Source organism: Zingiber officinale, chromosome 7B (genome assembly GCF_018446385.1).
Source record: "Zingiber officinale cultivar Zhangliang chromosome 7B, Zo_v1.1, whole genome shotgun sequence".
Classification (NCBI taxonomy): domain Eukaryota; kingdom Viridiplantae; phylum Streptophyta; class Magnoliopsida; order Zingiberales; family Zingiberaceae; genus Zingiber; species Zingiber officinale.
In genome coordinates, this window is record NC_055999.1 from 119,242,736 (window position 1) to 119,261,489 (window position 18,754).

General features: G+C 40.3%; 1 protein-coding gene across 1 annotated transcript; it reads right to left on the minus strand.

The window, feature by feature from the left end:
• Positions 1 to 18,270: 18,270 nt before the first annotated feature.
• On the minus strand, positions 18,271 to 18,703 carry LOC122004752 (glycine-rich RNA-binding protein 5, mitochondrial-like). Its single transcript, XM_042559590.1, has 2 exons — positions 18,360 to 18,703; positions 18,271 to 18,286 (listed from the first exon to the last, which is right to left on the minus strand). The coding sequence occupies exons 1-2, from the start codon at positions 18,701 to 18,703 to the stop codon at positions 18,271 to 18,273; spliced, it is 360 nt and encodes a 119-aa protein (XP_042415524.1).
• Positions 18,704 to 18,754: the final 51 nt, after the last annotated feature.

An 18,754-nucleotide genomic window follows, 5' to 3' on the forward strand; every position in this document is an offset into this window, starting at 1 on the left:
TTGTGTTTAAATTTTATACAATTTACTAAATGACGCATTTAAAATTGTAGAATTTTTAAAAAGGTGTATCTAATTTTTTCATGTTTCTCAAAAGATATTTTTGAGATTGTGATTCTAGTTAGCTCATTCAACTTGACTGTTTATTGTAGTTCTTTTGGAGAGGATTCTTTTATATAATAAATAGTGAATACTTTTCAAAGATTTCAATAAGTGTTTTTGTTGTGCAATTTTAGCGCGTCTAACTTTGTATCACAAAGTTCCGTGTTTGATTCACGTTGGGTTCAATTTAGTTTTAAAATTATTTTTATAAAATAATTTGAAAAGGGTCTATATTTCAGCCGATCAACTAGTTGATGATATAGCAAACGATGGAGAATCGTGGTGACTTTTCAAGTGGACATTTAAATCATTGCTCACATATGTTTTTACCAGTCTTTTAATTGGGCAAAACAATGGCCTCATTTGTGCGCCCCTTCTCTACCAAGAGGACGAAGTACTTGGGTTTAGAAATGGTAAGGTTTTTAGTCAGCTACTGCGTTATCCAATTAACAGAATTTAACTCTTAATTAATGCATCAAAATATACTAATAATTTGCTAAAGCATTTGGATTAACATTACATTGTTCCAAATGACTAAACTATTTTTTTTCGAATTTGTTGTATTAAATAATAATAATAATAATAATAATAATAATGTATAATTTTTCAAATTAGTTTTTAGAGTAAAAAAAATTAATATGTATATGATTACTCTAATTAATTTTTTATACATATAAAAATAGTATTGGATATAAAACTAAAGTAGCATTTGATTGAAAATCCAACACCATTATGATTTAGGATAGATTTGATATCAAATAATTTGTATATCGAAAATATCAAATATATATAAAAAATAATGACTACTTTTAATTTGATCGGTATCAAATAAAATAATATAAAAAATTTGGTATACTAAAGTTCGGTATACCAAAGATCTTTATACCAAAACTATAATATACCGAACTTTGGTATACCGAAGATTTAGTGTGTCAAGTGTTATACTGAAGTTCGGTATGGTGTATAAAAGTTTGGTTTACCAAGTGTTGGTATATTGATCTTAAGATCAGTATACCAAACTTTGATATACTAAAGTTCTTTATACTAAACTTCGATATGCCAATCTTTGGTATACTAACACCTGGTACACTAAACTTTTGGTATACGAAGTTTTGGAGCCTTGAAGGGCTCGTGGGAGGCAGTGATCATGGCCTCCAACAAGCCTTTCAAGGCCCTGAAGCTCCCAAAGTCGCCCCCAAAGTTGTTGTTTCTACTGATTTCGATGTCATTGTTGTTGCCATTGTCGCTGCCATTGCCACCACCACCCTCGGTGGGGGTGATCGCTACCTCCCATGAGCCCTTCAAGGCCCCGAAGCCCACAAAATCACCTTCAAAGTCGTCGTTTCCACTGATTTTGCTGCCACCAGTATAACCTCTGCCACCATCACCCCGACACAGGTGGTCACCACATCCCACGAGTGACGAGTCCTTCAAGGCCCTGAAGCCCCCAAAGTCACCGTTTCCATTGGAGCAGATGGTTAGAGCAGAAGTAATTAGCAGGAGGAAGCGCAGGTGGTGGCTAACGTCATCATCAGAACCACCACAATGATGAAGATTACTAGGTTGGTGGGGGGAGATATATAAGAGCGAAGAGGAGGGGTAGCACAAGTGAGCCGGCACCGACAACTCCCATGTGAATGGTTATACTCGTAAAAAAGAGCAGGGACAACTTACAGGTGACAAAACCTATTAGGTCCGAAATGAGGGTGTCTCAACAGCCATGTCTAAACATATTAATGATGATTAAACATATTAAATATATATAATATGTTTAATATTAAACCTATTAAATCTCTAAAATTTTAAAAGAATAGTTTTACTTTAAAATAATTAAAATTTGAATGAAATAGAATAGATGTATTTTTGAAAAAATATCAAAAAGTAAATATTATGGTTGTTTGATTGAAAAATAATAATTTTTTATTTGTGTAAAATATGATATTAGAATTAAAATAATTTTGTAAGTTAGTCTGATTGGGTTTAAATGGGTAATGATATTATGGGGAAACTTAAGTGTTAATCTCAAATCATAAAATCATATGGATTAAGACTAAATGATCAAGAATGATGTCTAGCATTTTTCTAACTTCCCCTAAAGATCAATCCAACTCAAATAGTCTCTCCTATGTGAACCCCAACACTAAAAAATTTTGGTAAAGGAGAAGACAGTGCTAAGCTTAAGAAGTTCACACAAAAAAAATGTCAAAAAATACCATTCAAACTTACAACTTATTGCTCACAATGACTTATTCCTACACATAACATTAAAAAAAATTCATAAAAGTTCGGTATATCAAAGTTTGGTATACCAAAACTTGGACACCTCCTCATAAGAGGCGGTGATCGTCGGGGGTGGAGTGGGGATGGCAACGACAACAGCGATGGAAAGGGTGTGCTAGAGGTGGGAGTGAGGGTGGCAGTGACAACTCGCGTCTAGTAAGTCAGTAACCATCATTAGAACTACAGTGGCAATAATCATAATTAGAACTACGACAAGAGACATTGAAAGAGAAGATGAAGACATTTGTAGGCGGCAATGGGAATTTATAGGCGCTATGGAATGAGGTAAGCGACAAGCAAGCCATGTGAAAGGTTTTATCTTACTCAACTTGAAATGATTGGTGGAAGCCATGTGAAAGGTTTATCTTGTTCAACTCAAAATGATCGACGGAAGAAAGCAAGCCATGTGAATAGGGCCTTCCTTGCTGTTCTCATAAATAGGGAAGAGGGGCTATGGAATAGTTCTGGTCGAGGCGCCTGAATTTGATCAGGCCCTCAACTTTTTTTTTATTTTTAAATTAAAAATTTCTTCAATCCTACACCCTAAATACTCTTTGAACATCTTTTTTTTTAATTTTAATTTTCTTAAATTTAAATGTTATAATCCAACAGCTAAATCTTAAATTTAAAATCTAATTTACTTAACCTCGGAGCTAAAAAAAATTAATTATGAACAATATTTGTTGTAAAAATAATTAATTTCTTTCGGTGAGAATTCTTTTATATAATAAATAGTGAGTACTTTTATAAGATTTCAACAAGTGTATTCATGGTGCAATTTTACCGCCTGACTTGTATCATAAGTAGCCATGTTCCATTCACATCGTGTTCAATTCAGTTTTTAAATTATTTTTTTAAAAGAATTTGAAAAGTGTCTATATTTCAGCCGAGATCAACTATTTGATGATATATCAAATTATAGAGAATCGCCGTGGCTTTCCAAGTGGACATTTAAATCATTACTCACATATGTTTCTACTAGTCTTTTAATTGAAAAAAATAATAGTCTTTTGTGGGCCCCTTCTCTACCAAGAGAAATACTTGGGTTTTAAAATGGAAATTTGTTTGATTAGCTACTGCATTATGCAATTAAACATAATTTAACTCTTTAATGAATGCATCAAAATATACTAATAATTTGCTAAAGCATTTGGATTAACATTATTCCAAATTACTAAACTATTTTTTTTCGAATTTATCAAATAATAATAATAATAACAATAATGTATTAATTTTTCAAATTAGTTTTCAAGAGTAAAAAATATTAATATTTATACGAGGTGATTAATCTAATTAATTTTTTTATATATTAAAATGGGGTAAAATTAAAGTGACATTTTATTAAAAATAAAACACCATTATGATTTATAATAGATTTGATATCAAATAATTTTGTTTGGTAATATGTAATTGGTATACTGAAAATATCGAATATATATATAAAATGCCGACTAATTTTAATATGATCAGTAAAAAAGTTGGTATACTAAAGTTTGATATACTGAAACTTTAGCATACCAAAAATCTTTATACCAAAATTTTGGTATACCGAAGATTTGATCTATCAAGTGTTGGAATACTAAAGTTTGGTATATTGAACTACGATATACCAAAGGTCTCTATACTAACTGAAGTTTTGGTTCATCAAGTATTGTTATATTGAAGTTCAGTATACCGAATTTCGGTATACTAAAGTTTTTTATACCTGATATGCCAACCTTGGGTATACCAATACTTGGTACACCAAATATTCGGTATACCGAAATTTCGGAGCCTTGAAGAGCTCGTGGGAGGTAGTGATCATCCTCGCCGAGGGTGGTGGTGATCATGGCCTCCTAAGAGCCCTTCAAGGCTCCGAAGCAATCAAAGTTGCCTCCAAAGTCGTCATTTCCATTGATTTTGTTGCCGTTGCGACCACCCATGGCGGGATGATCACTACCTCCCATGAGCCCTTCAAGACCCTAAAACTCCCAAAGTCGCCCCCAAGGATGAAGCGGGAGCAACTGGCAGGAGGAAGCGCAGGTGGCTGCTAACGTCATCATCAGAACCACCACAAGGATGAAGATTACTAGGTTGGTAGGGGGAGTTTGTAAGGGAGAAGAGGAGCGACAATACATGTGAGCCGGTGCTAGCAACCCATGTGACTCGGTGCCGACAACCCCTATGTGAATGGTTACACTCGTAAAAAAGGGCCGGGACAACCTACACGTGACAAAACCTGGTAGGTCCGAAATGAGGGTGCTCATCCGTCATGGTAAAACGTATTAAAGATGATTAAACATATTAAATATGTATAATATGTTTAATACTAAACCTATTAAAAAACTAAAATTTTAAAATAATAGTTTTACTTTAAAATAATTTAAATTTGAATGAAAATAAAACAGATGTATTTTGAAAAAATATATCAAAAAGTAAATATTATTGTTTTTTATTCGAAAATAATAATAATTTTTTACTTGTGTAAAATACAATATTAAAATTAAAATAATTTTATAAATTAATCCGATGGGCTTTGAATAGGTTGCGATATTTGAAACTTAAGTGGTAATATGAAATCATAAATTCATATGGGTCAAGACTTATCGATCAAGAATGATGTCTATCATTTATAGCTTCACCTAAAGATCAATCAAACTTAAATAGTCTCTCCTATGTGAACCCCAACACGAAAAGATTCTAGTAAAGGAGAAGGCATTACGCAACTTAAGAAGTTCACACACAAAAATAAATAATCCAAAAACACCATTCAAACTTTCAACTTATTGCTCAAAAGTCAAAATGACTTGATCCTTCATAACATAAAAAAAATCATAAAAGTTTGGTATACCGAAGTTTGGTATATCAAAAATTTGGTATACTAAAGTTTGGTATACCGAAAATTTGATATACCAAATCTTGGACACCTCCTCGTCGGAGGCGGTGATGGGAATTTATAGGGGTTGTAGAAAGGTTTTGGTTGAAGAACCTAGATTTGATCAGGCCCCTCGATTTTAATTAAAATTTTCTTAAATACTAAATCATAAATACTTTTTAACCATCTATTTTTTTTAGTTTTAATTTTTTAAAAAATTTGAATACTATAATCCAACCACTAAATCCTAAAGGTAAAATCTAAGAGCTAAAAAAATAAATAATTAATTATGAGCAATATTTGTTGTAAAAGTAATTAATTACATTAACAAGGGTATATGATTTTAGGTATTTCTTGTAGGTTTTATTTCTAAGTTTTTGAAATGGTTGATAAAACTTCGATATAGTGTACAAAAGTTTTGGTTTGTGAAGTGTTGGAATACTGAAGTTCAGTAACTTAGATATACTGAAGTTCAATGTACCAAACTTCGATATACTGAAGTTATTTATACCAAACTTTGGTATGTCGATCTTTGGTATACAAACGCTTGATACATCAAATCTTCGGTATACCGAAGTTTAGTATACCCCAACACGAAAAGATTTTGGTTAAGGAGAAGGCTTACACAGCTTAAGAAGTTCACACCAGAAAAAAAAAGTCAAAAAACATCATTAAAATGTGCAACTTGTTGCTCACAAGGACTTGATCCTACTTCATAACATTAAAAAAAATTCATAACAGTTCGGTATACGAAAGTTTGGTATATCAAAACTTTGACACCTTCTCGTCGGAGGCGGTGATCGTCGAGGATGGGTGTGGGGACGACAACGACAGTAGTGGTGGAAAGGGCGCGCCCCAAAATCGACCCAAAAGTTATCATTTCCACCGACTCTACTGCCACCATTATTGCCACCCCCACTCCCGACATGGATGATCACTGCCTCCCACGAGCCCTTCAAGGCCCCGAAGCCCCCAAAATCACCATTTCCACCGATTTCACTGCCACCAATACTGTCGCTACCACCAGTACTATCGCTGCCACCACCACCTTTGGCGGCAATGATCGTTACCTTCCACGAGGCCTTCAAGGCTCCGAAGCCTCCAAAGTTGCCCCTAAAGCCATCGTTTCCACCGATTCTCTCGTGACCTATGACTCCTGTAAGAGTTCATCCTTTTCTTTTCTAGCTAGTGAATAAATGTTAGGGATGATGTTTATTTAGTTTAATGAGGTTACGAGGTTTTTCAACTAAAAAATAGCTAAACATAACTACATCAACATTTTGGTGAAGAATGACATAGAATCTACATAAAAAACCAAAAACTAAGTATCACCAAAGATGAAAAGTATAATGAATCAACAACTTATTATATTTGTCACAAACTCAGTTGAGGATGCGAATTGATTCCTCAACGGGTGGCTCTCCATAACTCTAAATATTTTTTATATATAAAAAAATGGTGTTGGATTGAAAACTAAAGTAGCATTTGATTGAAAATCATATAGATTTAATATCAAATAATTTCATTTGGCAATATGTAATTGGTATACCAAAAATACCAAATATATATCAAAAATACTGTATAATTTTAATATGATTAGTATGAAATAAAATAATACCAAAAATTGGTATACCGAAACTTCGGCATACTGAAGATCTTTATACCAAAATTTCGATATACCGAAGATTTGGTGTACCAAATGTTGGTATACTAAAGTTCAGTACTTTGGTATACTAAACTTTGATATACAAAAGTTCATTAAACCAACCGAAGTTTTAGTTTGCAAAAGTTTTGGTTTACCAAGTGTTGGTATACTAAAGTTCTTTATACCAAACTTCAATATGTCGACCTTTGGTATACCAACACTCGGTACACCAAATCTTCAGTATACCGAAGTTTCGGAGCCTTGAAGGGCTCGTGGAAGGCAATGATCACCTCCGGCCAGGGCGTGGTGGCAATCACGCCTCATAGGAGCCCTTCAAGGTTCTGAAGCAACTAAAGTTGCCACCAAAGATGCTGTTTCCACTAATTTTGTTACCGCTGCCACCACCACCCCTGGCGGGGGTGATCACAGCCTCACATGAGCCCTTTTAGGTCCCAAAGCCCCCAAAGTCGCCTGCAAATAGGGATGTAAATGAGCCGAATCGAGCTGAACAATATTAGGCTCGAGCTCAGCTCGTTTAAGTTATATTTGGGCTCGAGCTCGACTCGAGCTTTTATCACAAGGCTCGAGCTCGGCTCGTTTTAGAATTATCAAGCTCACGAACAGTTCAAGCTCGGCTCGTTATTAGCTCGATTGTCAAAGTTAACGAGCCTAACTCGTTAAGCGAGCTCAAGCTCGTTTTCAGGCTCGTTTAGAACTCGTTTTTGGCTCGTTTTAGAACTCATTTTTTGGCTCATTTTAAGGCTCGTTTTAGAGCTCTTTTTTGACTCATTTTAGAGCTCGTTTGTTGGCTCGGTTTAAGGCTTGTTTTTTTGGCTCACGAGCCTATAAACGAACATGTTCGCGAGCTCACGAGCCGAATATCCTTAAGCTCGAGTTTGGCTCAATAAAACTGTCGAGCTCGAAATCGAATTCGAGCTTGACTCGATAAGATAAACGAACGAACTCGAACGAGCTTTTTACCGAATCGAGCTCCGAATGACTCGCGAACCGTTTGGTTCATTTACATCCCTACCTGCAAAGTCGTCCTTTCCACCGATTCCGCTTCCACTAGTACTACCGCTGCCGCCGCCACCTCGACGTGGGTGATCACTAGCTCCCAAGAGCCCTTCAAGGCTTCGAAACCCCCAAAGTTGTTGTTTCCACTAGAGCAGATGGATGGAGCGGAAGCAACTGGCGGGAGGAAGCGCATGACGGATAATGTCATCATAAGAACTACCACAAGGATGAAGATTACTTTGTTGGTTGGGGAGTTTATAAGGGAGAAGAGGAGCGGCAACACATGTGAGTCATTGCCGGCAGCCCATGTGAGCCTGCGCCGAAAACTCCCATGTGAACGGTTACACTTGTAAAAAAGGGTCGGGACAACCTACAGGTAACAATACTTGTTAGGTCAGAAATGAGGGGCTCAACTACCATGGCTAAACATACTAGTGATGATTAAACATATTAAATATGTATAATATGTTTAATATTAAACCTATTAAATACACATTTTAAAAGAATAGGTTTACTTTAAAAAAAATTAGAATTAAAATTAAAATATAATAGATGTATTTTGATAAAATATCAAAAAGTAAATATTATGGTTGCTTGATTCTAAAAAAATAATTTTTATTTGTGTAAAATACAATATTAAAGTTAAAATAATTTTGTAAATTAGTCTGATAAGCTTTAAATCGGTCACGATATCATGGGGAAACTTATGTGCTAATCTAAAATCATAAAATCATATGGGTTATGACTAAACGATCAAGAATGATGTCTATCATTTATCTAACTTCACCTAAAGATCAATCAAACTAAAATAGTCTCTCATATGTGAACCCCAATACAAAAAAAATTTGGTAAAAGAGAAGACATTATGCAGCTTAAAAAATTCACACAAAAAAAATTAATCAAAAAACACCATTCAAACTTGCAACTTATTGCTCACTGATCCTGTCCGAACCGGGAATCAGTGGACGCTGGGCACGTGGCGCTTCCTACTAGATCCTCGAATGCTCCGGTGAACCTGCAACGAAACCGAGCCGGGAGGGGTATCCCGGCGACGGCCCTCCAACGCTCAAGTCAGGCGAGGAATAACAAAAAGGTGGCTTCAAAATGAAGATTTTTCATACCTCCAGTGGAGAAATGGAAGCCTTATATAGATCTCTCAAAGAAGCCTGGGCGTGCCAATCAAAGCAACCACCTGCCTTTGACCATGCCCAGGTATGGGTCTGTCAGAAGGGCCATGTCTAAATATGGATCTGTCAGGGAGACGTCCATGAGACCATACTGCTACTGTATCAGCCTCTCCATGATGTGACGGCAAGATCGTGCGATCTTGTGTACGGCCTAATCATTAGACATGTTTCGGCTGACATCTCATATCCTAAGTCGAGCGCATAGGCCGCTCGACCCCCTTTATACCCTCGCCCCTATTTTGGCCGAACGGACAACCTCCTCGGCCCTTGGCCCCTGCCGAGTGGACTCCCGCTCGGCCCTTCGGTCTTCCTGCCTTGGCGTCGGAAACATGAGCCCATGGATGGGCTTATCTATAGCTCCGTTCGGACCTACCCATCCGCTCGGCTCGGCCATCCACCGCACAGCCTTTCATCGGTCCTCAGGCTGAGACCCTTCAGGAAGTGGGTCCCCCCTTCTTACGGCCGGATCACTTGCCTTCCCTTCAAGTCTAGTCGAAGGAGGCAGTGAGTCCGACTGACTGGACTATATGTGTCCGAACGGGCGGTCGCCGCTTTTCCGTAGCTTATAATATCACTGGGGCCGTCCGGCCCTTCTGCCAAATTCAGCCGCTCGACTCTTTATTTTGGTTGTCTTGTCGCTTAATGTTGACATTTGCTTGTCTAGATCTCCTCGAAAATTATGCAAATCCTCTCCATTAAGTCGGAGCATGCGCGGTATGGGCGCATTAATTGCACTCGGTGACAGGGCGCCACGTGTCGACCCTTGTGTGGCGGCGGCGTCACTTACGATGGGACCCACCCGTTTGAAATGGACGGCCCGATGGCGTCCTTGTTTCTCGTGACCTGGATCGGACGGCGGAGGCTGACCGGCCTCGGCCGTATAAAGCCTCCGTCCCTTTTTTGGCCGTATATTCGCTCGCGCGTTGCCTTCTGCTTCGTTCTGTTGCTGCGGCCTCCGGCGATCTAGTGTCTGGTTTTTAGGCGGCGATCACCTCATCGGTGATTCTTTCCACCCGTTTCCTTCCCAGTGAGTCCTCTGCCTTCACTTAATAGGTTTTCCCTGCGCATTTCGCTCCTTTCGTTTCCCTTCCTCTGATTTTTTTTCTGAGATGGCGAGTTCCTCCGAACCCGCTGTTAACATTTCGGGCCCCTGGTACCTGACCATGGAGAGCCGATTCGATGAGGAGCATGCCCAGCGCCTTGTTCGGACATACGGGCTTCCTGATGACCACGAAATAATTATAGCCGGCCCGTCCGACCGTCCACATGACCCGCCGATCGGCTCCATTTGTTTCTTTTTAGACCAATTCCAGGGCGGCCTTAGATTTCCTACCCATCCATTTATTCTGGAGGTTTGTAATTACTTCCGCATCCCGCTCGGCCAGCTTGTGCCGAATTCCTTTAGGTTGCTGAGCGGGATGGTCGTCCTCTTTAGGTTGCACAGTATTCCTCTTGACCCTAAGATATTCCATTTCTTCTTCTACCCCAAACAATCCGAGCCGGGCACTTTTATCTTCCAAAGTAGAATAGGCTTTAAATTTTTTGATAACATGCCGACCTCCAACAAACACTGGAAGGAGTTTTTCTTCTTCATCCGACTTCCCGATCGGCCAGCCTTCCGCACCCAATGGCAGACCGCCATGCCGACCCAGCCGGAGCTTGGCAAGTTCAGAAGTAATCCAGCCTATCTTCATGCGGCGAACTGGTTGTCCGGCCAGCGATACAAGATCGACCAGTTGCTCTTGAAGGGGGTGCTATATATTTTCGGATTATCTCCCGTTCGGGCGAATCTCCCCTTCCGCATGAGTAAGGACTCTTTACTCTCTTAGTCTTTTTTGTCTAACTGATTTTAATTTCTTTCACTGCAGCTGACGTCATGTGGCGATCCAAGGCTACCACTCACTTGAAATTGAAGTATGTAGAAATTGAAGCGGCCACCAAAAAGGAGCTCGCCGAGCGGGGTTTAATCCCTAGCCACCCGGCAGGTGCAGGAGAGGGATGGGCACAGTCCGCTCCTGAAACAGAAGCTGCCTCATCCGCTTCCCGAGCTGGGCGTTCCCCAGGTTGGAGATCCGCCTTTGGAGGTTCGGCGGAAACGTCGAAGAGACCCCCGCCTTCACTCAGCCCAAGAGGGGGAACCACAGGCGCCGATCGGCGTAACTTCGCCCGACCGCACGCCGTCACTGATCAGGACCCCTATGGCTTCGCCTGCCGCACAGTCTTCTGGCTCTCCTCCTCGACCTCGCCGCCGCTTACGTCGGTTGGGCGAAACTTCCACCATAGGGGAGTCCTCGCATCAGGCGGCCGCGACTGAAGAAGCGCCGTCCGGCCACCCTACTATCAAGACTACTCTCCGATTCCCATCGGAGGAATATTTGCTGTATGCCGATCGGCCATCGAGCCCCGTTCACGAAATAACCCTGACTGGTCCGCTCGCCAAGCTCTTCGAGGACGCCCGGATTCAGGTGGCCCTTATGACGCCCAAGCATCTCGGCGATAACAATATGCAGCAGGCCACTCAGGTAAACCCATCTTCATTCCCGTGTCATGCTATTGTTTGATTGCTGACATTATTATTTCCCTTACAGCGCTGGGCTGAACAAATTGCCACTAGCCGTCGGCTAGCCGAGGTGGAGGGCCTTCTGGAAAAACTCCAAGTGTCGGAAGGTCCCTCGGCCGAGCGGGAGAAACAAGCTCTTGAGGCCGAACAGAAGAAGACTGCCGACCTGGCTGTTGAGGTAGCTCGGCTAGAGGACTTGGTGAAGAAGCGTGACAAAGAGGTGAAGCGCGTCGGTAGCCGGAAGAGGCAGGCGATCGCTGACCTGGACAGAATGAAAGTAGATGTCCATGCGCTAAATCAGCGATCTAAGGATCTGGAGGCCCAGCTGAACACCGAACGGGAGGTCCGTTCGGCTGAATGCACAAAGGCTGAAGCAAACTTGAAGGCCCTCCAAGATTCCTTAACTGCTTCCCGGGCGTTGCTCAAAAAATACAAGGAGGGAGAGCCGAGTCGCCTAGCCGTAGCGCGCCAAGAATACATCCGCTCAGAGCGATTTGGCGAAAAGTTTGGTGGCAACGTCTCCTCAACCTTCCTCGAGGCGGTCAAGGTCACCACGGCGTACTTCAAGAAGGGGGGGCATCTTCCTGCTGACCTGAGCATTCCCCCTCCCGAACTGGCGGCCATGATCGACGACATCCCGGACACCTTTTTTAATTTTGAGGATCCGGAGTGATGTGGGTTATTCAAGCACTTTTTGTACTTCCTCCGCTCGGCGGATGTGAAATTTTTGTACGTGCCGTTCGGCATAATTTTTCTTCTAATGAAACGATGTCCCTTTTCCTGTCTTCTTACTCATTGTCCATAATATTCTTCTGTTTGCTTAACATTAATGCTTGTAAAATTTTCGCCAGTCGTGCTCTTAAGCTTTCTCCTTCACGCGTCCGATCGGCTTGGCTCATTGCATAAAGTGCGAGTGAGCAGACCTACTCGCTCTGCACGTATCCTGCTTGCGTGGAGTCAACAGACGCCGAGTGTCGAAGGACCAACCCCCCTTCGGGCCTGAATGCTTTAATATTTATAGTTTCCGCAGTTTCTTACTCCGATATTCGTTCTTCCGCTTGGTATATTTATAGCCGATCGGCGCGGCTCTCGATTTTTAACGACGGTGCTCGTCGGCTCGGATATTTATAGCCGGTCGGCGCGGCTCTCGATTTTTAACGACGGTGCTCGTCGGCTTGGATATTTATAGCCGGTCGGCGCGGCTCTCGATTTTTAACGACGGTGCTCGTCGGCTTTCCGCTCGGATTATTTATAGACGCCGGCCCGTCTCTCGATTTTTAACGACGGTGCTCGTCGGCTCGGATATTTATAGCCGGTCGGCGCGGCTCTCGATTTTTAACGACGGTGCTCGTCGGCTCGGATATTTATAGCCGGTCGGCGCGGCTCTCGATTTTTAACGACGGTGCTCGTCGGCTTTCCGCTCGGATTATTTATAGACGCCGGCCCGTCTCTCGATTTTTAACGACGGTGCTCGTCGGCTCGGATATTTATAGCCGGTCGGCGCGGCTCTCGATTTTTAACGACGGTGCTCGTCGGCTCGGATATTTATAGCCGGTCGGCGCGGCTCTCCGGTTTAATGTCTGGGCTAGACGGCTTTAGGGCTAACTCCTTACCAGGTCGAGCGACCTTGGCCTTCCGTTTCGCAGAGGATACCCTGTGCTATCATCCCTCTACTTCCTGCATCGCAAGTGCATAGGCGACCGAGGAGCATATACAGTTACATTTAGCGCACCTTTCACTCAGTGTGGAGAACGTATTCCTGACCGAACGGCTCAGGGTCTGCTTTGTCGAGCATTTTTGCTAAGATAATTTACCATCGTCCGAACGGTACAGGGCCTTCGACCCACGATAATGTCTCATTTTCGCTCTTTTGACTCTTCATTTCTTTCATCCCGCCTTGGTATTTCGTCCGAAGAAGAACCTCTATCTCTTCGAGCTGGTGCGGCTTCAGGGGTGCGAAATAAGGCCCGGTGAAATGCGACGGTAGCTGGAGGTGCTTCCGCTCGGCCACCAGACGCAGATGTCGCTTGTTGCTCCTGTCGTTCAGCCGCTGCTTTCTGTTTTTGTTCAACAAGTTTGGCGGCCCTTATCTCGACCAGAGCGTCGAGCTCTTCCCTCGAAAGCGTCACCGTGTTTTGTCGTCCAGCTTCGTCCATTGTTACCGATCGGATGCAGGAGCGTTCCCACAGACGGCGCCAATTTGATCCTGTCCGAACCGGGAATCAGTGGACGCTGGGCACGTGGCGCTTCCTGCTAGATCCTCGAATGCTCCGGTGAACCTGCAACGAAACCGAGCCGGGAGGGGTATCCCGGCGACGGCCCTCCAACGCTCAAGTCAGGCGAGGAATAACAAAAAGGTGGCTTCAAAATGAAGATTTTTCATACCTCCAGTGGAGAAATGGAAGCCTTATATAGATCTCTCAAAGAAGCCTGGGCGTGCCAATCAAAGCAACCACCTGCCTTTGACCATGCCCAGGTATGGGTCTGTCAGAAGGGCCATGTCTAAATATGGATCTGTCAGGGAGACGTCCATGAGACCATACTGCTACTGTATCAGCCTCTCCATGATGTGACGGCAAGATCGTGCGATCTTGTGTACGGCCTAATCATTAGACATGCTTCGGCTGACATCTCATATCCTAAGTCGAGCGCATAGGCCGCTCGACCCCCTTTATACCCTCGCCCCTATTTTGGCCGAACGGACAACCCCCTCGGCCCTTGGCCCCTGCCGAGCGGACTCCCGCTCGGCCCTTCGGTCTTCCTGCCTTGGCGTCGGAAACATGAGCCCATGGATGGACTTATCTATAGCTCCGTTCGGACCTACCCATCAGCTCGGCTCGGCCATCCACCGCACAGCCTTTCATCGGTCCTCAGGCTGAGACCCTTCAGGAAGTGGGTCCCCCCTTCTTACGGCCGGATCACTCACAATGACTTGATCCTACTTCATAACATTAAAAAAGTTTCATAAATGTTTGGTATACCAAAGTTTGACATACTGAAAATTCGGTATACTAAAGTTTCATATACGAAAACTTGGACACCTCCTCATCGGAGCCAGTGATCGCCGGGGTGGGGGTGGGGACGACAACGACAGTAGCGATGAAAAGGGCGCGCCAAGGCTGGGAATAAGGCTGGCAGTGACAACTCGCGTCCAATAACCACCATTAGAATTGTGGCGGTAGTAACCACCATTAGAACTGCGACGAGAGACATTGAAAGAGAATATAAAGATATTGGTAAGCGATTATGGGAATTTATAGGGGTTTTGGAGTGGTTCTGGTTGAGGCGCCTGGATTTGATCAGGCCCCTCGATTTTTTTGTAAATTAAAATTTTCTTAAATCCTAAATCCTAAATACTCTTAGCATCTATATTTTTTTAGTCTTAATTTTTTCTTAATTTGAATACTATAATCCAACCACTAAATCTTAAAGGTAAAATCTAATTGGCTTAAGAGATAAAAAAAATAAACAATTAATTATGAGCAATATTTGTTGCAAAAGTAATTAATCAACATTAATAAGGGTATATGATTTCAGGTATTTTTGTGAGTATTATTTCTAAGTTGTTGATTTAACTTGTTGTCTAGATTTGAATGTTATTTTCTTTGTGTTTAAATTTTAAACGATTTATCATTTACTAAAGGGCGCATTTAAAATTGTAGAATTTTTAAAAGGGTGTATCTAATTTTTAATATTTCACAAAAGATGGTTTTTTGGATAGGATTCTTTTATATAATAAATAGTGAATACTTTTATAAGATTTCAACAAGTGTATTCATGGTGCAATTTTAGCGCATATGACTTTGTATCACAAAGTTCGGTGTTCGATTCATATCGGGCTCAGCCTGTTCTCGAAAATAGGGAACAGTCAGGCACCTGGATTTGATCAGGTGCCTCTATTTTTTATTATTATTTTTTAATTTAATAAAAAGTGAATACTTTTATCTAATTTCGTATCTGTGGCGTAATGTAGCGCTCTAACTCCGGATCCTAAAGGTGCTTGTTCGATCCACGTCCGATTCAATTTAGTTATTAAAAGAATTGGCTTTCCAAGTGGACATTTAAATCCTTGCTCACATATGTTTCAACCCGTCTTTTAATTACACAAAACAATGGCCTTATTTGTCGGCACCTTCTCTACCGAAAGGATGAATACTCGGGTTTATAAACGGTAAGTTTTTTGGTCAGCTACTACATTATGCAATTAAGCGTAATTTAACTCTTAATTAATGCATCAAGATATATTAATAATTTGCTAAAGCATTTGGATTAACATTTCATTTTCCAAATTACTAAAATATTTTTTTTTTAATTTGTTGTATCAAATAATAATAATAATAATAATATATTAAATTTTCAAATTAATTTCCAAAAGTAAAAAAATATTAATATATATACGAGACGATTACTCTAATTATTTTTTTTATATATAAAAATGGTGTTGGATTGGAGTAGCATTTGATTGAAAATCTAATACCATTATGATTTATGATAGATTTAATATCAAATAATTTTGTTTGCCAATCTATAATTGGTATATCGAAAATACCAAATATATATAAAAACTAACGACTAATTTTGACATGAATGTTATGAAATAAAATAATATCAAAAATTTGATATACTAAAGTTTGGTATAATGAAACTTTGAAATACCGAAGATCTTTATACCAAAACTTTGAAATATCGAATCTTTGGTATAAAGAAAATTTGGTATACCAAGTGATTGTATACAAAATTTCGGTATACTGAACTTCGGTGTACCCAAGTTCTCTATACTAAAACTTCGGTATATTGTACAAAATTTTTTGGTTTACAAAGTGTTGGTATGCTGAAGTCCAGTATACCAAAGTCGGTAAACTATAGTTTAGTATACCGAACTTCAGTATATTGAAGTGTTTCTGTTAGGATGTATACTATAAGTCTAGTTTTTTGTATGAACATAAGAATCACATTGGTTAAATGTCTGCATTTATGTTAAATGCAGTTGTCCATTTAATTTATATTATAGATAACATGGTGTGTGGTGCCACACAGAAGATCATGTTATCAGTCCTTATAAATTATAAATAGTAGCTTACAACCAAGATGGAATGAGACAAACCATTGGAGTGGTTGTAGTGTAATTTGATATTAGTTTATCTTAACTATAAAATGACACTAGTACACTATGTGTGTGTTGAGCAGGACCATTTGAGGTAGTTTCTTTTTATACTGACTACATAAAAGAACAAAACCTCTGTTATTATGGATGTGCGTACTCTTAATCCCGATATAATAACATGCTCATATACTTAGTATGTATTTCTTTAATTTATCAATGGGTGAGATTTAGTTCGTTAAATCAATTGGCCCGATAAGTTAGGAAATAATATTATTTATATGATGTGTTGTTGATTATAGAAGGAAATTGTGTCCTAGTAATCTAGGTTGATGATATCTCCTTGAGGAGCTCATAAGGATTGTCATGTAAACCATGCAGGTAGACTTAGTCTGACATGCCAATGAAGTTGAGTGGTACTACTTTTGGAGCTAGATATTAATTAAGTGAGTTGTCAGTAACTCATTTAATTAATGGACATTCAATATCTTAAACATAGGGAGATTAATACACTCATGATAAGAAGTAACCCATAATATAATTTGAGATTGGTGCGGTAGTTCAATAATAACTCTTTAGTGGTATGAGTTATTATTGATAAACTTAAGTTGGTTGTTCGGGGCGAACACAAGAAGCCTAAGCTCATCGAGATACCAAAACCAATTTCTCCTATCTGTCCCTGTTGTAGCCTCTATAAACCCTTGTATCCATAAAGTCAACTTCTTACACAAGTAATGGGTCGGTCACATCCTTGCTTGGTGCAAGGGGGCCGGCCAAGCATGGGCTTGGAAGCCAAGAGGTGGTCGACCAAGCTTGGTGCTAGCCAGTAGAAAAGGAAAAAGAAGTTTTGTTTTTAAAACAAAATTTTGTTAAAATCTTTCCTTATTTGTAATTATCTACAATGGTTAAAAGTGAGATTTCATTTTGTTAAAATCTTTTCTTTTTTGTAGTTATCTACAATGGTTAAAATAAAAATTTTACCTTTTATAGCTATCTACAAAGGATTAAAGAAATATTTTAATTTTGTTAAAATCTTTCTTAATTTGTAGTTATATATAATGCTTAAAATAGAAATTTTAATTTTGATAAAATTTTCCAGGTGTAGCAACTTGGAGAGCATCGTTTTCAATTAATAGAAATTTTAATTTTAATTTTAATTTGTTAAGTATCGTTTTCAATCCAAGTTTAACTTCTGAAGAGCAACTTGGATTAATAATGTTAAGCATCGTTTACAATCCAAGTTTAACTTCAGTAGAGCACGTGAGTAGCTAGGAAAAGTTCTGTGTTTGTACAAAATTTGTGTACAGGGGAACAGAACGGAATCCAGGTGTAGCAACCAACACTTTCTACCAAACTTCGGTATATTGATCTTTGGTATACCAACACTTGAACATCAAATTTTCGGTATACCGAAGTTTAGTATAGCTCAACATGAAATGATTTTAGTTAAGGAGAAGGATTACATAGCTTAACAAGTTCACACAAAAAAAGAGTCAAAAAACATCATTCAAACTTGCAACTTGCTGCTCACAATGACTTGATCCTACTTCATAACATTAAAAAAAAAATCATAAAAGTTCGGTGTAAGAAAGTTTGGTATATCAAAACTTGGACACCTTCTTGTCGGAGGCGGTGATCGCCAGGGGTGGGTGTGGGGACGACAACGACAGCAGTGGCGGAAAGGGCGTGCCCCAAAATCAGCCCCAAAGTTGTCGTTTCCACCGATTCTATTGCCACCCCCATACCCGGCATGGATGATCATCGCCTCCCACGAGCCCTTCAAGGCCTCGAAGCCCTCAAAGTCACCATTTCCACCAATTCCGCTGCCACCAATACTGTCGCTGCCACCAGTACTACCATTGCCGCCGCCACCTTTGACGGGAGTGATCGCTGCCTTCCATGAGGCCTTCAAGGCCCCGAAGCCTCCAAAGTTGCCCCCAAAGTCATCGTTTCCACCCATTCCCTCATGACGTATGACCCTTGTGAGAGTTCATCCTTTTCTTTTCTAGTG